General features: G+C 51.8%; 4 protein-coding genes across 4 annotated transcripts; 3 read left to right on the forward strand and 1 right to left on the reverse strand.

Moving 5' to 3' along the window:
• Positions 1-365: 365 nt before the first annotated feature.
• Positions 366-7,144, forward strand: PV06_02556 (uncharacterized protein). Its single transcript, XM_016403255.1, has one exon. It carries the CDS (start codon positions 827-829, stop codon positions 6,467-6,469), a length of 5,643 nt encoding a protein of 1,880 aa, XP_016267152.1. The 5' UTR covers positions 366-826; the 3' UTR covers positions 6,470-7,144.
• A 381-nt stretch (positions 7,145-7,525) lies between these two features.
• Positions 7,526-11,005, forward strand: PV06_02557 (uncharacterized protein). Its single transcript, XM_016403256.1, has 3 exons — positions 7,526-9,193; positions 9,244-9,396; positions 9,451-11,005. Exons 1-3 carry the CDS (start codon positions 8,856-8,858, stop codon positions 9,521-9,523), a joined length of 564 nt encoding a protein of 187 aa, XP_016267153.1. The 5' UTR covers positions 7,526-8,855; the 3' UTR covers positions 9,524-11,005.
• A 1,036-nt stretch (positions 11,006-12,041) lies between these two features.
• Positions 12,042-13,331, reverse strand: PV06_02558 (uncharacterized protein). The gene is made up of 2 exons (XM_016403257.1): positions 13,187-13,331; positions 12,042-12,888 (listed from the first exon to the last, which is right to left on the reverse strand). The coding sequence occupies exons 1-2, from the start codon at positions 13,284-13,286 to the stop codon at positions 12,554-12,556; spliced, it is 435 nt and encodes a 144-aa protein (XP_016267154.1). The 5' UTR covers positions 13,287-13,331; the 3' UTR covers positions 12,042-12,553.
• A 6,075-nt stretch (positions 13,332-19,406) lies between these two features.
• On the forward strand, positions 19,407-21,952 carry PV06_02559 (uncharacterized protein). The gene is made up of 3 exons (XM_016403258.1): positions 19,407-19,732; positions 19,817-19,989; positions 20,079-21,952. The coding sequence occupies exons 1-3, from the start codon at positions 19,674-19,676 to the stop codon at positions 21,845-21,847; spliced, it is 2,001 nt and encodes a 666-aa protein (XP_016267155.1). The 5' UTR covers positions 19,407-19,673; the 3' UTR covers positions 21,848-21,952.
• The last annotated feature ends 278 nt before the right edge of the window (positions 21,953-22,230 follow it).

Here is a 22,230-nt window from a genome sequence, read left to right on the forward strand (position 1 = left end):
CCTTATTAGTTATTCGTACCTGAACTCCGTGAATGCTAATAAATATAACAAGGATATTGATTGGACTTTTGGCCCTTATTGCACTCCGTTATACTCGTACCCGTAGAAGCTTTTAATTAGGGAGTACGGATATCCCTACCGTGAGAGAAGCCTAAGGAACCTACCCTAAGTAGTAGTATTACTTCGTACTCGTACGGGGTGCAGGCTGGTGAGGCTCACTAAGGGACCAAGTGGTGGACTTTAAGTGGCATGGTGCCCGTCATTGGCTTAGACGGATAAGTCCCCAAACACGACGTCATTGTACGTGGTACATACTGCAAGAGCGCCACGGCCGGAAAGTGCGATCCTCTCGTCTCTGGCCTCGCCTGCGCCTTTGCCTGTTCTCTACAGCCGCTGGTTCCATCTTTCGCGCGTCTTTACACTACATCTCGATTTCCACACCAGGCCTGCTCTCTGTCAACTATTCACCATCAACATCTTCCATACTGCTATCACACCCGCTTGTTTCCCGGGCACCTGTCGCTTAATTGCCCGTTTCTCTCCTTCGTCACTAGTACCTCGCGAGTTGTGTTTGGCCACAGATCTCCTCTACACACCCACACCTTCGTGTTTTATCTTCAAGAAAAATCACTTTGATCCCGAAGATCACAGTCGCACGCTTCACCGTAACCATCGAATACCGGTTACGAGGTGTTAATATTGCATGGGAAGAGACGAAACAAACACATGGCTCCATCATTTTTGGGTCAATCGGTTCCATGAATCTACTCCTACAACAACGAGGTCGCAGACACTCTGATACAATATTTGAGTGTCTGCAGCCAAGATGAAGTCGTCAAAGTCCTCACATCCCGGTCTCTCTCCACGGGGTCGATCGTCGCGCCTGGCAGAAGGTCATGGATCATCAACATCACCGACAAGATCTGTCCCAGGAGGTGAAGACACAATGAACGAGAACAGAAATTCACAGGTCACGACAACTGGCACTTCGTCACTTGTACATCAGCAAGTCACGCAAGTTCTCGCACGTGAGCCACCGGGCAGTATGGAGGCAATGCGACGAAAAATGAGCAAAGCTTTGGCTCAAAAACAACAGATGCGCGCCGCTGTTGTCTCTGCGGCCTCTGTTGATGGTGCCAAACAGAGCGAACCGGTAGAACCGCCACCACCTCTCTTACATACCGAGTCCAGCTCCGATGAGTCTGTCAATACTGGGACCCTGTCGACCGACTCTGCCCGGACTATAAGAGCCACATTTGATGCGACACCGGGTGCTATCAGGACACCTTCGTATCCTTTTCCCCGTATGGCATTCCGGCTCAATCGGGGTATCAGTCAACGGTCTGGGCCCTCTCATAAACCATTCACGCTGCTCTCGCCAACGAACGAGCCCCCGTTGACCGGGTCTTCACCTGCACCGGCAGAACTACAGCGGCATGCCTCTTCTTCCGACTTAAGCACACCCATTGGTCAGATGCCGCTAGTTGCTGCTTTCCCTGAAGATCCCAATTTTCCAGCACCAGATCTGCTGGAGTGCATACTGGTCCTCAACTCTGAGCCTGGGCTGGATATGTGGTGGGCGAATGTTACAGATATTCTAAGTGAGTTCGGCGCTGAAAGAGCGTCACTCGCCGTACCTGGAGATATCACCGATCTGGAAAATGTTCCTTGGGGTCAGAAAGCCACATACAATTGCTATGGTAGTGATGGCGTTCCTCCTTCGCAACTGGACTTCCCGACCGCGTCAGATCTTGACACGTCCTCTGTCGGAAAGCGGCCGGAGCCATCTGTACGGACATCCAGTGACATGAGTACCTTGTCCACTCGTCGACCTCCTCTTGTGTCGAGACATTCCATCGCAGGGGCAATGCCAGATCATATTAGTCGCACTTCTCGTCAGCGGCCAGCCGGACCTGTCCGCGCGTTTAGTAGTGCGGCCAGAGAGCAAGATGGACAAGCTTCGACGGTAACCCCGTCAGTACTACCTAGGCTCACCAAGCAGCCTGCCACCCCCCGTTCTTCATCCCTAGCCGAGTCCGACCCACTAAGCTTCAAAGGACCGTACAATTCGTCTGGATCGGCATCATCCACTTTGAGATGCTACGTCCATCGTTCGCTTCAGCCATTGGAAGCGGAGCCTGACCCGCTGCTTGTTCGAACGGGTGTGGCATCTTTATTCAACAAACGGAAGCCTGTCATTTTGACGAGGGCCTACTCAGAGGAGGTCCCGAAACGCTCTCCGCTCCCGAGGGGATGTGAAGATGCTTGGGCGGCGCCTCAGGCATTGCCAGCTACAGCTGCAGATAAACATAAAACCAACAATCTTGAAGAGCCACCGTATTCAATAATTCGCGCCTTCGACGAATATGAACAACCTGAACCTTCACCTTGGTCTCAAAGTCCATCGCCTTCGCCTGCAGCCAGAGCCGATCCTGAGGAATCACCCTTCTTCAACCCACCAACAGCTTCCATTGATGAGACAGCATTTGAGCAGAATCCCCCGGTGTATGACTATGCCACCACCGCGAATCAGTCCTTGAATGCCATAGGGACAGACATGTCCAAAACTTTGGTGCACGTACCACTAATACAGCCGATTCTAGCTCGAGGCGCCATGGCATCGAATCTACGCTTCCCTGTTGCCATTCTATCATTCATCTCCAACGTCAATCCTTTTCCACTCAGCTGGCGTCGAGCACTCGAGGCCTTGTTGCCTCATATTGCAAGCTCGTACTCACTTGCGCAGCAATATAGCGCTCTACAAGATCGTCTAAGGGGTGCTCCTGGAAGCCGTCACGGCGCAGCATTCGGCTTAGGAGGGACGTTCTCCGACGAAGGCTCGGAATTGGAATTGGTAGCGGAGCTCAGCGAGCAAATCGCGCTGGACAAAGAGCAGCCAAGAACCTGGGCTAACTACGAAGTCGGCAGTCCTTCGGCGCTGAAAGATAGCCCCAGTAGCTCCCTTTCGAGCACTCCTCATTTAGAACACCTTGGCTTAAGTCCAGGTCTTCCACCCACTCCTGGAAGGTCAGGCTCGGAGTTGGTTGACAGTTATTTCTCGACGCGGAGACAGCGCGGTGCTCAGCAGCCCCTGACACCAGGGCCTCGGCCCACCAAGGACGATGGGGAACAGCCCAGACGGTCCGCCGAGAAAGTTGCATCGACCTCTAAAGCATCAGCGAAGAAGTCCACCATCATCAAGACACAACCCGAGGCTCAAATACAAAGCCCCGTGGCAATGCGCGCAGGAAGCACTGCCTCTGGAAGTGAGATGGGAGATCAAGTGTATGAGCGACCTGAGTCCTCTGCTCGGCGTTCAACAATCAGACGTGGCAGCCAGTCAAAGGATGAAGAAAAACCTCTCCCGGAGCTTATTTCATCGCTGATGTTGAATTCAGTACCTCTCCAGCTGTTCCTAGCTAAGCCAACTACCGGCGATTTAGTCTGGACAAACCGTAAATTTGACGCCTTCAGAAGTCAGGGAGAAGGGCGAGTCCGCGATCCGTGGAAGAATGTCCATCCTGCAGAAAGAAATGGCCTGGTGAAGTTGTGGAACGACGCTCTGCGAACTGGAAGCCAATTTACTCACTACATCCGAGTGAAGCGTTTCAACAGTGATAACGATTTTCGCTGGTTCGTTTTCCGAGCTAGTACTTTATTGACCAATAATGGCCGACTTTTGTACTGGATTGGGTCATTCCTTGACGTCCATGAACAGTATATGAAGAATCTTGAGGCGAGCGAGAAGGAAGCAATCATGGCCCGAGAGACCAAAATACGTGCTTTGGCAGACGCCATTCCACAGGTCTTGTTCGAAGCCATCGAAGGAGATGGCATCGTAGCTGTCAACCAGCAATGGCATGCATATTCGGGCCAAACCCTAGATGACGCTCGCGGCCTAGGCTTTGCTAAGCACGTTCATCGTGATGACCTGCACAAATGTGGCATCTTGTCACCCTCCGACATTGCCGCCATTGCGAAATCTTCGGCGAGTAGCCGTACAGATTCATCCAGTGATTCGAACAAAACGGCAGCTCCTCCACTCCCTACACGAAAGAATCTGTTTTCCCCTGACCTGTCATCGCTCGATCAGATGATCAAGTCGGGATCGGTCATGGTCGAGAAGGACGAAAATGGCCAGTTGTCGTATTTGACTGAAATTCGACTGAGATCAAAAGGTGGTGAATACAGATGGTTTCTCGTACGCTTGGTCCGCGTGGATACAGGACTTTGGCAGACTCAAAGCGGAAAAGCATCCTGGTACGGTACCTGCACCGATATTGAGACACGAAAAGCCCTGGAGCGCAAATTGAACGAAGCAAATGAGAAGGTACATCGAGAAATGGAATCGAAAACTAAGTTCTTTGCCAACATGTCTCATGAAATTCGAACGCCGCTGAATGGTATCATTGGCAGTATGCCTTGGCTAGTCGAGTCCTCGCTAGACCATGATCAACGAAGAACGGTCGACACCATCCAAAACAGTGCCAACAATCTGAGGGAGCTTGTCGACAATATCTTGGATGTGACCAAGGTTGAAGCAGGCAAGATGACACTATTTCCAAAATGGTTCCATGTCCGTAGCCTCTGCGAGGAAGTGATTGACACGGTATCGTCCCGAGCGATCGAGCGGGGGTTGGAGCTCAACTATTCTCTGGAAACGAATGTACCCTCTACGGTCAAGGGGGATGCATTCAGAGTCCGGCAAGTCTTACTCAATCTTCTTGGAAATTCTGTAAAGTTCACGGAGCAAGGTGAAGTTTACATGAAATGCTCTTTACGCACGGCTACACTCATGAGTCCAAAGGGGGGTGCCGTCAAGACAGTCTTGCTCAACTTTGACGTTGTGGACACTGGCCGTGGATTCAACGAAGACGAGTTCCAGAGGCTATTCAAGCAATTTGGACAAATTGGTGGTGGTACTAGTCACGAAGCTGGGTCCGGACTAGGGCTGTTTCTCTCTAAACAGCTAGTCGAGATGCATGGCGGGGAGCTCTCTGTGCAGAGCAAGGCCGGAGAAGGCTCAATATTCAGCTTCTACGTCAAAGTAGAAATGGAACCTTCAGGCGTCGAGTCCAGCATTGCACCCTCAGCTACGACAAAAAGCAGCCCGCCGCAAGCGAACATGCTCAATTCAAGCGCTCGGTCGCGCTCGGACAATAAAACCCCAACGATGAGCGTCACAAGGCACCCTTCTGATTCAATCATTCAGACACCAGGTCTTTCTCGATACATTTCCTCGCCAGAACAGGCTTCGCCTGCAGCGCTATCTTCACCCGCCGTGCCCACCCCAGCTGTGATGTCGCCTGCTATAGTGGCATCGGAGAGCTCTGGAGTGTCGACCTCTGTGAGATCAAATTCAGGCCCTGTGGCGAATGCTTCAACGATAACCTCGTTGGTGCCTACCCCAGAATCGGCACCTTCTCGCGAGTCTGAACCAGAACTGTATGAACGAAGAGTGTCGGAGGCGAAAACGAGTGCCCACCCCGTGTTTCGACGCAGTAAAAGCGACACTGATGGAGGCGGGTTGTCCCCTGCCCATCCTCAAACGTACTCGGTCATCATTATCTGCCCGGCAGAACATGCACGAACGGCTATCAAACAACATATTGAGCACGTTGTGCCATACCAGATTGCGGCCAATGTCACAACGATCCCAGATATTGGATCATTCTTGGATTTGATCAACGGTCGCTCACCACCGACGTTCACTCACATCGTTTTAGACATACCTGCGACCTCTGATATCATGCTTTTTATGAGGCAGATGGCGACATATACTGCTCCTGTGATTCCGGCACTCGTAGTCATTACTGACCACTATCAGAAGAGAGATATCCTGGAGGATTTCACTGCATTGACATCGACCGGACGAAAAGCATTCTTGATCCACAAACCCGTCAAACCCTCGGTCTTCGCAATGATCTTTGATCCCGCGCAGCTACGGAACTTAAGTAAAGACCGGGCGCGGGAAGTGGCCCAATCGAGCTCCGATGACTTCCAGCAAATAGTGAGGCTCGTCAAGGAGAAGATTGGCAACGGGAACAAGCGACTTTTGCTGGTAGAGGACAGCGAAGTGAACCGAAGAGTGATTCAACGCTACTTCTTGAAGACTTCGCTAGCCAACGAATGCGCCAAAAACGGACAAGAATGCGTCGACATGGTCAAAGAAAAGGGTCCAGGGTACTATTCCCTGATAATTTGCGATATCCAGATGCCAATCAAAAACGGGTACGAGGCGTGTCAGGAAATCCGAGAGTGGGAGAGGAGTCAAGGCTATAAGTCATGCCCAATCATGGCCTTGACCGCAAACGCCATGCCTGAGGAGCGAGCAGCGGCTGCTAACGCTGGATTTACTGACTACCTCACGAAGCCGGTGGATTTCAACCTGCTAGGGACCATGATGATGACGCTGCTAGACCCAAGCGTGCCACACGTGTTCTTACGTGATAGGCCTCTCGAAACTTAGGGAGTGAAGGATTGACGCCGGGACAGTTGAGTTTGCCACAACTTGCAGGTGACAAAGTATGCAGCACAGTTGTGTTGTGCGTTCTTAGCGAGGATTGCATGGTTGCTTTTATGGGGGAATGGCGTTATCGAGTCCGATGCTGCTTTTGTATTGCAGGGTTGGTTACGGACGGCCAGAATGGAAGGCCGGAATATTTGTGGCTTCGACCATGACAGTCTTGAGGGATCTCCCTACATCATCTTGTTATGTATTAGGTTCATGGTACGGGGTTTTCGGACAGAACGAACATCTTGAAGGACCTGGATTGTCAAGGAAACGGGAAAACGGACGACAAGCATCACTTGATGAGCCACGATTTGCAATGACCAACTGGGTAGCGCTGGCACTGGAAACGGCACCAGACAAAAGTGCTGCCAGTTAGACCTGTGCTCGGTCGCGGAGAAGAGAAAAGCGCAATTGTATTTATTGCCGTTGCTGGTGAATGGGTAGAAGAGCCTAGTTAGCATAGGCAACTACTCACAGTACGTAATGTATGATTTCTACGCGCAGGGTGCAGAAGAGATAAGTAGATCTCTGGATCGATGAATCGCACGAGTACAGGGATGCACTGAATTGACTGCTGGTCTTTACTCTGTAATGTATATGGGCGTTGGTTGCGCCTGGGTCAAAATCATGGTGGATGCCAAGGCCCAAGCATTTTGCCGACATATCACAAACTCGTGCTGTATCATAGGTGTATTGTAGGTGTTAGGCTTTGGCGGCTAATTATCAATACAGGCTCTGAGCAGCCACTGATTGAGGTCAACAGGCGCCTATCATCGGTACTACATGAGATGCGCCGTAGATTTTTTGGGCATTACTTATAGGCATCCAGCTTCACTAGATGATCGCCCTACCTCTTTGCCACGGAAGCCTCTTGCGTACGGAGTAATATCCCGTACCTTTCCCCCCTAGGGTATCTACTGTAATTTTATTACTACGAATAATACGGATACCCGTACTAAGTTCAGGCCGTGGCTCGCGTGTGTTTCGTTAATTTCCACTCCCCCTCCCCATCACTGGCTGCGCTGCGCTATGGCTATTCCTCTTCCCTCCTTGTTCTCGTACTAATATCCCTCAGCAGCACAATAGGCCAGGCGCCTCTATCACAATGACTTGTCCACAATCAACCATCTAACAATCTTGCTGACCATTCACAGCTATCGACCGGAGCGTTTCATGCCTACCGAGGCCAGACAATGGCTTCACGCCTTCACACCGACACCGATGCCGTTGCAAATCCCCCTTGTCGTTGCCGATGACCCCGGACGAGGTCGAGACACCAAACCGAGTCATTCGGGTACAGCCCAAGCCGCCACCCATGACGCCCGCGTTCCACACTACTGATTATACTTGCGCCATAGTCGACGAGCCTGCTGCATGCTGATGCTCACGCTTGACCTTTTCCTGACCTTCTCCTTGCTGCTTCAGCCCGTCGAGTATCCTGTCCACCTACACGTCTTCCGCGCCCCGGGCACAAAAAATTCAGGCTCGACCGCGGCCATGCTGAAGCCAATTTCAAAATAACCAAGCACACCGGCGGCCCTCATACCTATGCATTTGGCTGCGAAATTGCCCTCGGTGGCCTTTTCATCCTCCGCAGGACCGCCGTGTCCTGCTGTAGAGGCTCACTACGTTGCAACGGCCTCCACCAAATCATCACCTCCCGCAACTCCCCCCTGTTTATGTCTCTCACAACTTGCTCCGTCCTCGTTCCCTCAACAGCCACTCCCGTCCGCCGCTCGCTTTCTAGATCCCGCAACTAAAGACCAAGAGGCACGGCACAATGGCCAATCCCTCCAATGATCGGCCTCTACTTCCCGTTTCCTTCCTAACGGGGATCCAGCTGAGACTATCATCCCACCAACATGCATGCTGCTACTGCCGCCCTGCTCATGGTGGGCTGCCCGCCGTTCTCTTTGGTCGTGGCCGTCACGGACTTCTCTCTTGACCTGCCGGGCGGAAGGTGACGGACAGTGCCGACCCTGTCTGGCTGTCCGCTTCGCAGGTCCTACGCTTTTCCCTTCTCTTGCTTCAGGAGCGGGGTCGGTGGCTCAACCTGACACCACATTCTTCGTCGACTTGCACTCATATTGGCTCTTCTCATGGAGGGGATGAGTTGGCAATCACAATCCCTGCGAAGTTGCGTCCGCCCGGTTCGAACTCTCGCCTATAAAAAGGTGCTCCATGGCCCTCGAAATCCTCCTTCCTCCTGCTTCCTTTCCCATCACTCACCTCGAGACTCTCCAAGCCTTCTCTCTGCCCCCCTCAGCTAACTCCATCACATACTTTGACTTGACTGTTGCCATACCCTTTGATCTTCTTTCAGTCTATTACTCCCTTCATCATGGCTACTCATGTGTCTCGTCACCCTACCAGCCATGCTGCTCCCCGCAAGACCCTACCCATCACCATGCCACCCAAGACCACAAGCTACAGTGCTCCCTACTCTAGGGCTATGTCCCCTCCTGAGCTGTCTGACACCAGCACCTTCTATGCTCCTAGTCGCACCTCCGCTGGTTCGTACTCGGCAAGGTCCAGCTACGCACCAAGCCACAGTGGCAGTGATGGCGACTCGTACGCCTCATACTCGGGTGTCGACATCATGGACGTTCTAAACGACAAGATGAGCACCGCGTTCGACCCAATTCGCATGGATCATTCGTTGGTGACCCAGGCACAAACGTAAGTGTACCGTACTCGATCAAAATTGCCGAAACTAACCGCAACAATAGATCTGGCGAGCTCAATGCCAAACAGCGAGAACTGGAAGAATTGCAGGCTTACGCTCAGCGACGCCTCAAGGCCGCAAAGGTCAATTTTGCCGAGGGTTTGGACACTGTTCGAGAAATCCGAAGGGATCTTGAGTATTCCTCCAAGAAAATGGCGTAAGTCGCCCGCCCGGCGGTTATGGCAGTCCTTAGTGACAATTTTGAAACCAGCTCCATCAAAAGCAAGGCTGAAAAGAAGCATCCTGAGGCATATGCGAAAGCAAGCCGAAGTCGCCATTCTTGAAACAATCATGATACAACTTTGATGAAGTGACGAATTTCATTGATCTACTTTCTTCACGACTGTTCTATCGCACAATCTCTTCCCCTTCGACACCCATTTCAATCTGTCCTGGCGTGGAGAGGAGAGTCCGAGCGATATACAAAGCGGCACATCATTTCGCAAGCGAGGTCGAACAGCAGCAAATCGGAATGCATCTTAAACACCGCACATTCATTCGTCGGGACAGTCAACAAACAGCCTTGGCAGTATTCCGCCGTTGTCGTTGACGTGGCAGTTGGATTAAGTTCCGCTCCACCCCACGAATCTGGCCAAATGGATCGCTGCTTTTGCCCCGCAGCTTGCGGGCAGATGGCGTGCATGGCGCCAATCCCATTTTGCCCCAGAAAATGAGATGGCCAAATCGCACTGCAGCGATCGCCCTTTGCAGGCGGCCGAGCCGGCGACCGGGCGTGGTGTGCCACACGAGAGCCCATGCAGGTACGCTTGCCATTTTCACTCGTTTGGTACGACGCTCTTTCCGATATGATTGGGTGGGTCAGCCCTCCTGGTCCGTTTTCTGCCCGGTGCAGCACCCATTTTCAATCACCGGACCTTGCAATCTGCAGGTGAAGCAGGCCCCCAAAGCTGCAGATGGTGTGGAGCTCTGGGTGTACTGGCTAAGCCATATTTGGGTTTGGGCCGGGGATTTGAAGCCCTGGACATGAGTAGGAGTGTGACTTGTTTTGAAGCTCGAAAACCCTGGGCATTTCACAGGGCATGGGGGCCTTAGTGAGAGGGATCACGTTTTTAGGGTTTCTTTTGGTGATGACAGACTGACAGGTTTTTCATACCCTTGTATTCGTGCCTTGAGGTATTCTCTTTTTATCACAATCAATACCCATTGCAAACCTAGCCGGGACCGGCAACGAGTACGCGAGCGAAGGGAGGAGGTTCACAGGAGGTTCATCCTCGACCAGGACTGGAAGCTCGATAGGGGGGGGATCATGCGGCCTTGAGCTGCATTGCCCCGTGGGCTGGCCCTCTTGTGGACGGCGCCTAGGAGCTCAATGAAAGCTCTTGATTCTGTGATTTATAGGCTCTAGCTTGACGACTTCTAGGCAGCCCCCCTGCTTAACCCAAGGGGGGCCCTGGTCTCTCGGACAAGGGGGTTGTTGAGGCTTCAAAACGTGCCTGGGGGTTTTCACCTCGAAGCGTCCGCGTGAGAGTCGAGTGGCTCTGGCATGTGCCATGGTCTCTCGGGCGCGATGGACCATGACCTTCTGGAGAGCCCGGTTGGAGTATCTAGACCTTGGTAATTTTCCTCGGCCCTAGGTCTCTGGGAATCGCTTCGTAGGTCACGGTAGAAGCTCGTAGGTACATTTGTAGCTAATTGTACCCAGCCATCGGGCCATGACTGCTAAACAGGTCTTTGAAGGGCCTACGATGACAATGTAGATAGGTCTAGGTTAGGGAGCACCTGTAAATGAATACTGTCAACAGATACTGCTCGGTAACTCCGTACATGATAACACAGGCATGGCTACTCCTTGGAGGTCGAGGATATTACTGGGTGGACTCGGTCGGTCCTTGGTCTTGAAGAGTAAAGTTTGGTAACCTCGAAGACGAAAAAAAGAACCCGTCTGATCATCAGGTCTCGCCTCGCTCCGTGTGCCGTGGACCATGATACCTATTACCGTACACACCGGAAGGGTTTGACTTGAATTTGACATGGTAAACCAGTTTACCTTTTCTGGGGCTTGCCTGGACCTGTTTCAAAAGTAACCCCCTTGGTGGCGAACTTGTACCGGCTTTTGGTCCCTCCTCCCCCCCTTTCTCCCTCTCTTCCACCAGCCCACACACACACACACACACACACACACACACAATGATCCGCACTGTACTGTACGAGTCCACGATTCTGTTTTCCAAAATCGTATACCCGTTTCACGCCGGTAGGCACTCTGTGGACCTTTCAAGGGTGTGACCGTTGGACGTTGTGTGAAAGAGCGTTTGACGACTTGTCGACATCAGGGAATCAATGTACGGACGGTTTCTGTCCCCGACCAAGTTTCCCCTCGGCGTTATCGTGCCCTCCCCCCTTACCCCCTAACCCCCCAATTCGAACAACCTCAAAAAGGACCGACTCGTGAGTGAGTGAGTGAGTGAGTGAGTGAGTGTTTGTGTGATGGCCTGGGCGGGCAATGGACGTAGGATCTTGGTCAAAGGTCGCTAGGAAGAAGCGGGAGCCATTGAATCATCTGAAAATTGTGTCAAGGGGAGGTACAAGTATGTAGCAAGCAAAAAGCACGAAACTTCAATCCATGAGTCGACGAGATGGTGTCCAAGGTTATGGAGTAGGGAAAAATGAAGGAACCTTGGCACAAAATTGGAATGGCCAGAAGCTTGGATTCCCAACGAGTGGACTCGAAGCGTGGGTCATGCATTGGCGGGCCTGGAATGGATGGTGTCAAGGCCTGGCGGTGACAGGAACTTTCATTTTGGTTTGGAAATACAAACATCTTGGAAATTGCAGATTGATCGGAAATGTGAGATTGACAAGAACAGGAGAGGATCCCCATCTGGATGGTTTGTAAACGATACGACCAGACCGCGGAAGATGTCGTGGGTGCTACAGGTGCATCAACTTCTCATGACGTTCTCAGGCCATATCATCGACCCGTTTGCAGTCGCACGGCCTCATAGACCCGTCTTGACTGTTGCAGAACCCAACACAATAGGGGGTGCACGCCTCGCTTGCCTCAAATCGCAGCAGTCCTTCACTATCGCTGGAAAGAAGGGGTCCTTGGCGTTTCTCATGTCGATGACCAGCGTGTACACCGTACAACGGTGCACTTATCCGATCAGGAGTGAATGGCTCCGCTGAATACGACATGCAATTGGCTTCTTGCCAGCTCTGAGGTGTTGGCCGTCGTGTCGTGGTACCTGAATTGGTCCCTTCTCGGCAATGTCTCAACGTCAGAGGAGCCGCTGTATGAGCCTCAAAGTTCATGCATGGCCCAATGAAAGACACCTCAAAAGATCGTCGTCAGATCAGGCTCCGGCGGTCTTGTTGTCATTTTCTTCTCTCGGACGAAGCCTCGCCCAGGGGTCATTGGAGACGAACCCGGGTTTGAAGTAGACAGTGTCTCCATTGGCGTTGATCATGCCCCGTGCCCATCGATCCAGGTCTTCCTTGGTGTAGTAGGTATTGCTGACTGGCGAGCTGAAGGCATAGATTGGTTCTTCATCGCCCTGACCCTGAGTTTGTGGTACTTGTTGAGACGCGTGTTGTGGGGTTATAAGACTCGTTGGTCCGATGGATGTTGTTGGTTCGTTTGAAGATCCTCCTGGTTGCGACGCTGCCGATGATGAGGCAAAGGATGTATCTAAGAGACGTTAGAAGAAAATATTCGAGTCTCTGTTGGAATTACGGGCTTTCACGAAGCATGAAACAAGTCTGTGAGAGAATGCCACGAGCTTTTCATGGGGTAAGAGATCGGTTTGCTCACGGCGGTGTGATGGGAATAACGAGCAGATTCAAACGAGCTCATCAGACTTCTCGCCGTAAAGGGTCTCTGCACATAGGACATCTGGTCGCAATGAAACCTTCGGACAACTCATAGGTGTCATGCCGAAGGCAGGGTAGGAAATGAACGCTTGAAAACAAGGCGGAATGACACCTACCAGGTGGATTATTCTTTCGACGCTCTGTGAAAGTGCCAAAGCCCATCATCTGGCGCATCGCCGCATCGGCGTCACCGTCAAAATCCGGTTGCCCCGACATCGTTATGAACCCGAGATCGCTTGCGAATAGAGGAGGCGATGTAGACGATTCACGCTCAAGAGTTGTGAGGTTGAACATGGGTCAGGAAGAATGAGTCCAAACCAAAATTCAAATGACGTCAAATTGCAGGGAACGAACACGGTCTGATGGGAATAAAAATTACGCCGCAATTGCTGTGGTGAATACGGAGTACAGTCAAAGCAATATATTCGACCACGTACTCCTTGTTCTCAGTCATTACCTGCCGTTGACCCTTGGAACTGACCCTGGTGAGTCCTAGTAAAATACCAGTCCATACACCGAGGGCCATGAGATCCTGAATTGATTACCATATCTCAGTTGACTATTCCACCTAATCTAAGAATCAAGATTTGTTCAACCTGGGCTTATGACAAGGCAACCAGCTATTGTGGTATATTGTCCATAGCAGCGTCCAAGGATTCCTATCACGTACGAACACCTCCATCGCACAAACTGGACCTATGAGTTTACCCACCATGCTGTCCATGTCCATACTTCAGATCCCCAGTATCGACTGACTCGACCTGTGCCGGGGAACACAAAAACTTCAGATACGTTTCCATAATTGTCCTCCCAAAATGTGAAGAGACCAGGACTAGGGCCCCAACTACCGATGGTATAGTTGTATGTTCGAAAGGGGCCGGGGCCGAGAGGTGCAGGAGCCTAAGACAGTTAGTAAAACACGTAGGCTGAGCAGTACAATCTCTGGGGAACTGGGTATCGCCGAAACCCGCTGGTTGAGACCAGCCGCAGTCATGAGAGTAACGCACATTCCAGAAGAGACTTTGGCCCGGTGTATGAGTCGTTGAAATGGCGATATCGATGCACGGTTCTATCCAGTCACTGAAGCGTAGTCAGTTCGAAGGCCGAGTAACATGGGTAGTAGGAAGAACTCAACAAATTCTGACAGATGTAGACAGAGTGATTGAGCTCTGAGGTTGTTTCATTCGGTTTTTCGGTTTGTTTTGCCACCAGGAAAGCAGACGCACGCGAGAGCAGGAGCACAAGGGCAGTTTGGAAGACAGGCAAGAGCAACATCATCTGAATCTTTCACCAACTAAAGTCAGAAGCAAAGTCTAGCAAAAGGTAGACCAGATGTCGGGAGCGCGGGCTTGGGCCAATATCAAGCAGCATCAATTTGGTACCGTACCGACCTCTTTGCCCATGTTGTACATTGCCTCCTTGCCGTGGGACCGAATGAAAGCTAGCCGTCACACAGATCGGATGGGTACAGCTGATGATTGCTGCTCTCATCTCTTACAATGATCTGCACCATGGCGAAAGCCGTACGAAAAGCAAGCCGGCTACGCGAAGGCCACCTCAAGTCGACGACAATAGATGTATCGGTCGCAACCGGCCGCAGCATTTCAGAATGGATAAGGAGGCATGATCGATACCATCGGAATGTTGCATCGGTTACATTCACATCTTTCGTGGAGAGCGGCCCGTCTGAAGCGATATGCCGCGCATCATTATTGAGCCAGTAGCCACCTCCCAAATTTGAGATTTTGAATTGCCACATTGATCAGTGTTCAAGATGCCAGTATGCCGTCATGGTGCTGATCGTGGGGGAAAAGGGAGCAATCTCAAGATCCATGTCGTTGTCATCAGATCCGAAAGGACGGATGGAAAGGATCCCCTGCAGGAGCCATTGGCAAGTCGACGACGACGATGGGGAGGTCATCATTTGCGTATGTCCATGCCGTACATTGGTTTCAAAGTCCTCTCCCTCCCTGCAGTTATCACTTCCAAGCCGCCACTCGTTAGCGGCCTTTCGCCCCTGCATCAGTGGGTGGCCATTCAACAGTATTGAAATTTCAATGTTTAATATCGGGGATTGTAATGTTGCTTTTGCGAGACAAACTCCACGGCACTCTGCGGCAAGGTTGTACTCATCAGCGCCAGAGTGACTGTGAGGCAAGTCGCTAGGGAGTACAGGCAAGATAAGGCTGGAGGCCAACCAGTCAGGAGGCCGGATAAGATGAAATTATTATATCGTGTTATTGCTTACTCTGAGCTTCTCGCCGGCCACGAGAACATCCATTTCCTTAGTCACTGGCCGATCAGCACTTTGTTTTTCGGACAAGAGACGCTAAACACTGCCGTTCCGACCTTTGCAAGGCTCCCCTTCTCAACTGCCTGTGTCAACGGCTCACTAGGCTTTTAAAGTGGTCTTACTGTGGCACAAACCTCAGGGAACCCCCTTGTTAGCCCCTACTTGGCGCTAAACATGGCTTGTGGGCTTCTTTTAGCCTTGGTCTCTCCCTAAAAGTTGCCCGCCCGGAGTCGCGAGTTCCAGGAACTCGGTAACAAAAAGACATTGACTGGAGCAGATACTCCGTACACCAGCCATACATATATGCAACACTCGACTGTCGCAAGGCTGTCAAGAGTGATTACAGATCTGAAGGCGACGGGAAGAGGGAAGCGGCCTCTTCCCGACTCTGACAGGAGTTTGGCGCTATATGACCTTCGAACTGCTGTCACCAGGGGGGTTTGTTTTAAGTGGCCATTGCAAGCCACCTTCTGCCTAAGGATCCTCGTTGGTTGCGATAAGGGTAGGGGTAGTAGGTCATTTCAGGCCTGTATCCGGGTGAGTTCCTACTGTTATCTGCTCGGTTCCCACAGTATTCCCCCCACTCCGGAGTGCGCCATTGACATCCCGGGCCCAAGTCCCAGAGTAGCAGGTCTCTCATACTGTCACCTTTTCTGATTCTTCGCCTGTTGCTTGGAGTAAGACGTCTCATCTCGCATGTAGGATCAGGCGGGATGCCATGTGGTCAAGGCTGATAAAACCACACGCAGGCCCCATGCTTTCCCCTGCTCCTCAACAGGTCTCTGACTGAGAATCGGTTATGGCCCTGAATGGTGCAAAAGACCTTCACCTTCCGAACACCTAGACATGAGCGTAGCTCGCTGCCCGCATGGCCCTCTTGTGGATTTCCGTTACTGCAACCATAGCAGTCTGTTAGCTGGTGGAGTCTCACATTAGTTCATAAACCCAGCAGTACTCCGTACCTCCCACGACAAGTAGTGGGCTTACATCGACTGAGTATGTCACCGACTTCTCAGGCATACTGGACCGATGAGCGCGTATACGAGACAGTCACGTCGGCGTATGTCCATGCTCAGCTACGTCCTGACGAGCAGGCTCTGCTTCGCCGGCCTTTGTATTTCGGTGCTGGGTTGACGGATGATACCTATCTCGACTGGATCCTTACTCGAGCGCGGCGTTTCTTTCTAATATTGGTCCAGACAGGAGTTCCCGATCAGATCTTTGGTGTGGTGGATGACTCTTACGACGATGACGATCTTCCCATTGCAGAGCATGCTGTACCAAACCTTCGCCTGTCCTACGAACCCGATCGCTCCTTGGACAGGCGCTTCTATAAGACTCAATTTCGCTTATTGAGTCGTACACTCGATGAAGGCGAACATATCAGATATGCTGATGAAGAGAACATCCCTATCACCGCCCTCAGTCTGAAATCTGTTGTGATATCCCTCAGCCAAGAAGGCACCGACAAAGTCCGACTCCCCAACAAACCATCCAATGTCTTCCTCCGTCGCCGCGTTCACATCGACGCTAAGGTCACCGAGGCAGACCTTCTCAACGAGATTGCAACAATTAGGAGATTGCGCCATGAGCACATTATTTCTGTATTTGCCTCGTACACACATCAAGCCAACTTCTATGTGCTCTCTCTACCTTCACCAGATTGGTGTTTGAAAACCTTTCTGTCAGATCCACCAAAGTCATTCACCAATCTATCCAAGACAGAACGTCGACATACTCTCGTAAATTGGCCTCACTGTCTCGTAAACGCTTTGTCGTGGCTCCACCGCAATGGGCGATATCACGGAGCTATCAGGCCATCAAACATTCATGTCACAGACACCTTCCAGATTTGTTTAGGCTACCTAGAGGGTGATGGTGTTCTTTGTGATCGCGTCCGGTCAGATGACATTGAAGCATATCAGTACGGACCTCCTGAAAGATGGAAAAGGGCTGTCACTGTTCGCAGCACAGGTGCCGCTGCGGTATCACTTCCATCGGGCGGTCGTACAGGTCGACGAGTTGGTGGTAAGGATACTGGAACTTCTTCGAGTGGGAGGAACAGTGTCAGGAGCGGGTCGGATTCGATCACGCCAGCCTATAGCTTTCAGCCTACTTCAAGGGGCGATTATGCAAGACTGCGTCTAAGTAGCTCAATGAGTGCTGGTGGCTTGCTACAGCCAAATACTCGGGGGCGGCCTCCGCGAACGCCGTCGGACAACCACTCCATTATCACACAGGACACAACACGTCCGACTACCTCCGTATCAACTCCAAAAAGAGCCCCATCAGTTCTGTCATCCAAGTCATCCAATAGCAACAACCTCGCTTCCATCTTCACGGGCCAAAATATGTTCGTCGCCAACCCTGAAACTCGAAGTGCGGTGGTGCAGACATGGCAATCGATGGAGGATGACATGTTTGCATCGGATATCTTTTCACTTGGGGCTGTGATTCTCGACATCATTACGATTCTGTGTAAACGCAGCTACAGCTCCTTTGTCCGCCATCGGTCTTCCAAGAACCGCGTAGCCGGACGTGGTGGAGGTTTGGCGGATGCCAGTTTCCATGCGAATTTGGGCCAAGTCTTTACGTGGGCGCAATCATTGCAGAACGAGGCTGAAAAGAAGGCAAAGAAGGATGATAGCCTTAGCTTTCATGCTGTTGGTCCGATCGTACAACTCACATTACACTGCCTGGCCAGGGATCCGTCAGCAAGATCCTCGAGCCAAGATCTGGAAAGGAAGCTGACTGAACACATCTGTCGCGCTGCGAATATGCCCCAGCTTCATTGCAAGAGCGAGATTGTCAAGGAGAATGTCGAGCGGAGTGCCAGTGCGCAGCTCTCACAGAACAGGTCTGTAAGTGTGACGCGAGGTGAAAGCCGGTCGTCGGAGCGCTTGCGGCAGGTCTCGACGAACCTACGTACCCTAACCGCCGATCGACAACAACAGGAACTGCGACTGCGACAGCGACTGCCACCACCTCAAGAGATCGTCCAAGATATGCAGATACTGCAACCACCGTTTTTGCCTGTGGCGCGAAGTGCAATGACCACTCCTGCAACAACATCCGCCAGTTCTCTGGCCTCGTTCAATTTCGACACCCTCTCGGATACGGTCGTGGCCGACAGTCCACACTCCCGAGACCAGTCATTGCGTCGCCAGTCCAGTCGCCGGAATGATCCGCCGCGCCTTCAGCAGCATGACGGTTGGTCGAACGAGCAGCACGACGGCCCGAAGAATAATCCGACCTATACTTGGCAAAGAAACGACAGCCAGGTGGATCCTCGTCTATCATTTGGTGAATCGGTCGACACGGGGGCGTTCACGTACCTCAACTACAGCACCAGCGCTTCGTCCGAAGAAGGTGTGAAATATTTCCCGCCTCGCCCGCAGACAGGAGGACCTCCTCCCATGAAGGCTCCACCGGACAGAGCACTGCCTCCGGTACCACCCATCCCTCCTGAGAGCATAGCTGGTAGTGTATCGTCACGACGTCCCAAATCCGGCCGTGACGAGGTCGACAAGCGAAAGAGATCGCCGTCCGGCACAACTAGGGGAAGATATCCCCTTCGACAAGACAGTCTTCCCAAGACCATGGATGATGAGGAAGATGACTATCATGACCTTCTACGTTTCACTAGGGCATTGGCCATCAAGAAGGTCTCATCTCGCAGTCGAACCCGACAACAGACAGAGCCTACTAGCGCATGGTAGGATTTTGCCAATGGCGTCAAACTGTGTTTTAGATATCATTGGGCCATGAGGGAGAAAAGTTCTTGTGCCACTATGCATGATCTCGAGTCTTGAAAGTAGATGTACTACCATGTTTCATATTTATATCCCGTAGATGAAGAAATCAAGATGAAGACACACTGGGCGCAGATTGAGTTGTATTTCTTTCCCCTGTACGGAGTATGAAGTTAATCATTCTCCTCATATACTATTGTACATATTGTACTATTCGACAACCGAAGTTTTGCCGAAATGTTTCTGAAGTTTGATTTCATTGACGTTTTTGATGCCGCCATTAATATCAACGTTCATCAAAAGTGTGCAAGGACAGCGGATTAGGGTCTCAATCACTTGATACGAGATTTGACTCTCGATCAGTAGTCGACAACTCATGATGAAACACATCCGATCACGTCAACCTCGAAGGAAAAGAAAGGATTGACTGTAATCCACACGATAAGACTCATCTTCTCCATTCCCAGAGTACTCGTACGCAGGCTTCGCCCCAGCCATTCGCGCCGATGACAAAGGGCCTTGAGGACGACCGATTTTCTAGAATGAATATATCGTGCAATGCAGACCGGCAAGAAACGAACACGGGAGGTTAAAGCCAAGACCAAAACGTTTTCAGGGTAAGAAAATCTGCTCATGACCTCTCTATATCTCTCTGTCTCTCATAGACCTTCCTCCCTGGCTGACATTATCAAATCTTCAAGTTGCTGGACATGTCGAGCGAGAAAGGTGAAATGCGATGCAAACAGACCAGAATGCAATCGATGTCGGAAAGCAGAGCTAAAATGCGAAGGGTACGGCCTGCGCTTGTACTGGATTACGGATGAAGACACCGTCGCACCCTCGGCCATCAAGCGCCAGGCCATGTCACTAGAAGGTAGGTACAACGACCCGAAATCCAGTGCCTGGCACACCTCACCGGCAAACGCTCCCTAGATGTTACCTTGTGCTGACCCACACTATCAGGCCTCGAGACATGGACCTTCCAGCTCGACGAGGTGGATCAGCAACTACTTGACATCGAGGCTCACGAAGACAACCACGATGACCTGCCTTGTTTCTCTACTGGGCCCTTTGGCGTCTTTCCACTTCCAAGGAAACCCAGCGATGAGCCACCGGGCGCAGGTTCGCAGCCCCAACAAGCTGATTTGGACAGTACCAGACAGCATGACGCTCCTCTGTTCGACCAGGATGACACGACCCTAGAAGCACTGCGCGACATCTTCTCTTCCGAAACGCTGGAAGAGCATCCTCTCGTGGTGAGAGGTGGCTCGCCCGTCGAGAACTTCCCTTCTCGCTTCGACATGGAGTCAGGTCTCCTACAAGAACCCATCGTCCGGCGGCTCATGGACAACTATGTCAATGTGTGTGCCAAAATTCTTCCGCCATTGCCACACCCCGAGAACCTTTACTCAACGATATATGTCCCTCAGGCCATGGCGGGTGCCTCGAGTCTGTTGCCCTACCTCGACCACGGCCCTACCGAAGTGCCGGCCAGTAATGAAGCCATTTTCTACGCGGTCTTGGCCACGTCGGCGTTCCATCTCCGTAGGGACAAAGCCGAGAACGGTCTTGAGCTCGATGTGCTCGCTCGAGGCTTCCGTGCAAAAGCGTTCGAGTCTCTTCAAAAGGCACTCCGAGAGCCGTTGGAGATGGAGACATTTGGAGCGGGCGGCGGCGGCGGCGGCGGCGAGGCGGCCACCACCACCACTCGCGACGTATCATCCTTTTCCGACGTCCATCTCGAGGCCATCCTTTCGGCGATGTTGACACTCACGACCATGGACGTCATGGAAGGTTCCATGTCGGAATACTGGATCCACCTCGGAGGCATGGGTCGTCTCGCCAGAGAATTGCAACGGGAAGAAGAGCATGCCAGTCCCAGGATCGCCCGCCTCATCACCATGTCTACCTTCCTCTCGACACTGGCGAGCACCACCTCACTGGAACTCGACGAGCTACCGTGGTCGTCGGCCGAGCAGCACTACTACGGTGACACGAGAGAAGTGATGGTGGTGCGGGGGTACGACGTCTCCGGTCGAGATTCCGGTCTGGAATTCGCCTACGGCATCACTCCCAGACTCGCCAATCTCATGCATCACATTGTCACTCTGGGTCAACACATTTCGTATTATGTTTCCCGGTCCGACGCTTTTCCTCCTACCTTGATCTCGGCTTGCAGAAGACTGTCCGAGGACATTTCATCTTGGTCGATCGAATCCGAACCGGTGGCCGAAGACATCATCGACCGTGACCCTTCGGGGACGGGGACGGACCTCACCCCTCAACTGGCCAAACACCACATTTTTGCCTTTGCACGTGCACTCAGAGTGTATTATCACACTCGCATCTTACCCTGTCGACCTTCGGAAATGCATTCTCACATTTCCGAGGTCGCAAAACATCTGGTCGAGATTGAAGAATTGAAACTCCGGGCGGGTTACGATCACAACCTGTGCGCAACCATCACTTGGCCGGGGTTTGTCGCGTCGTGTGAAGCCGAAAGAGGCCCTCACAGGGACGTTTGGTATAAATGGTGGACGGGGATGCTTCAGTACGGGATAGGTAACATTACGGAGTTATGGCAGGTGGTTCAAGAGGCATGGGAATTGAAGGACAACAACGACAACGACAACATCAACATGCACGGTGGTGGTGGTGGTGGTATTGTCAATGAAGTTCCTTCATGGGTACCTGTTTTGCGTAAAAGAGGTCAACATATATTAGCCGTTTGATCAATAAGTCTGTCACTGGTACATAAACTTGTCTTATTATTTATTACCTTACTTTTACCCTATGTAGCTCACCTTGGGCTTGACCCGGGAGATGGTCGATACTCCGTACTCGTCATCAGATATGAGCAAAAGTGCCCTCGCTGACTCCTTCCCTTTGACAGTTGATGTCGGCAAATGATCCTCGTTTTTCAACCCCCATGTATCGAGGTACGGCGAGTCTAAAAGAGTCGAGGAGGACTTGTCTACTGTGCTTGTCAGCTTGGCAATTTCTGGGCGTAGAGTACGGGATGACCTTGATTCGTTATCGTCGGAAGACAGGGCGGGTTTAGACACCAAGTTGAGTATAGGGATTTTCCCAATCCAACTCCATAACTCCATATTCC

Source organism: Exophiala oligosperma (assembly GCF_000835515.1).
Source record: "Exophiala oligosperma strain CBS 72588 unplaced genomic scaffold supercont1.2, whole genome shotgun sequence".
NCBI lineage: Eukaryota > Fungi > Ascomycota > Eurotiomycetes > Chaetothyriales > Herpotrichiellaceae > Exophiala > Exophiala oligosperma.

Coding starts and splice junctions, on each gene's coding strand:
- PV06_02558 (XM_016403257.1), bottom strand. CDS start 13,286: ATGTCGGGGCAACCGGATTTTGACGGTGACGCCGATGCGGCGATGCGC. Junction 12,889..13,186: donor TCGAAAGAATAATCCACCTG/GTAGGTGTCATT, acceptor AACGTCTCTTAG/ATACATCCTTTGCCTCATCA.
- PV06_02556 (XM_016403255.1), top strand. CDS start 827: ATGAAGTCGTCAAAGTCCTCACATCCCGGTCTCTCTCCACGGGGTCGA.
- PV06_02559 (XM_016403258.1), top strand. CDS start 19,674: ATGCAGACCGGCAAGAAACGAACACGGGAGGTTAAAGCCAAGACCAAA. Junction 19,733..19,816: donor AAGACCAAAACGTTTTCAGG/GTAAGAAAATCT, acceptor CAAATCTTCAAG/TTGCTGGACATGTCGAGCGA. Junction 19,990..20,078: donor CCAGGCCATGTCACTAGAAG/GTAGGTACAACG, acceptor CCACACTATCAG/GCCTCGAGACATGGACCTTC.
- PV06_02557 (XM_016403256.1), top strand. CDS start 8,856: ATGGCTACTCATGTGTCTCGTCACCCTACCAGCCATGCTGCTCCCCGC. Junction 9,194..9,243: donor TTGGTGACCCAGGCACAAAC/GTAAGTGTACCG, acceptor CCGCAACAATAG/ATCTGGCGAGCTCAATGCCA. Junction 9,397..9,450: donor TATTCCTCCAAGAAAATGGC/GTAAGTCGCCCG, acceptor TTTTGAAACCAG/CTCCATCAAAAGCAAGGCTG.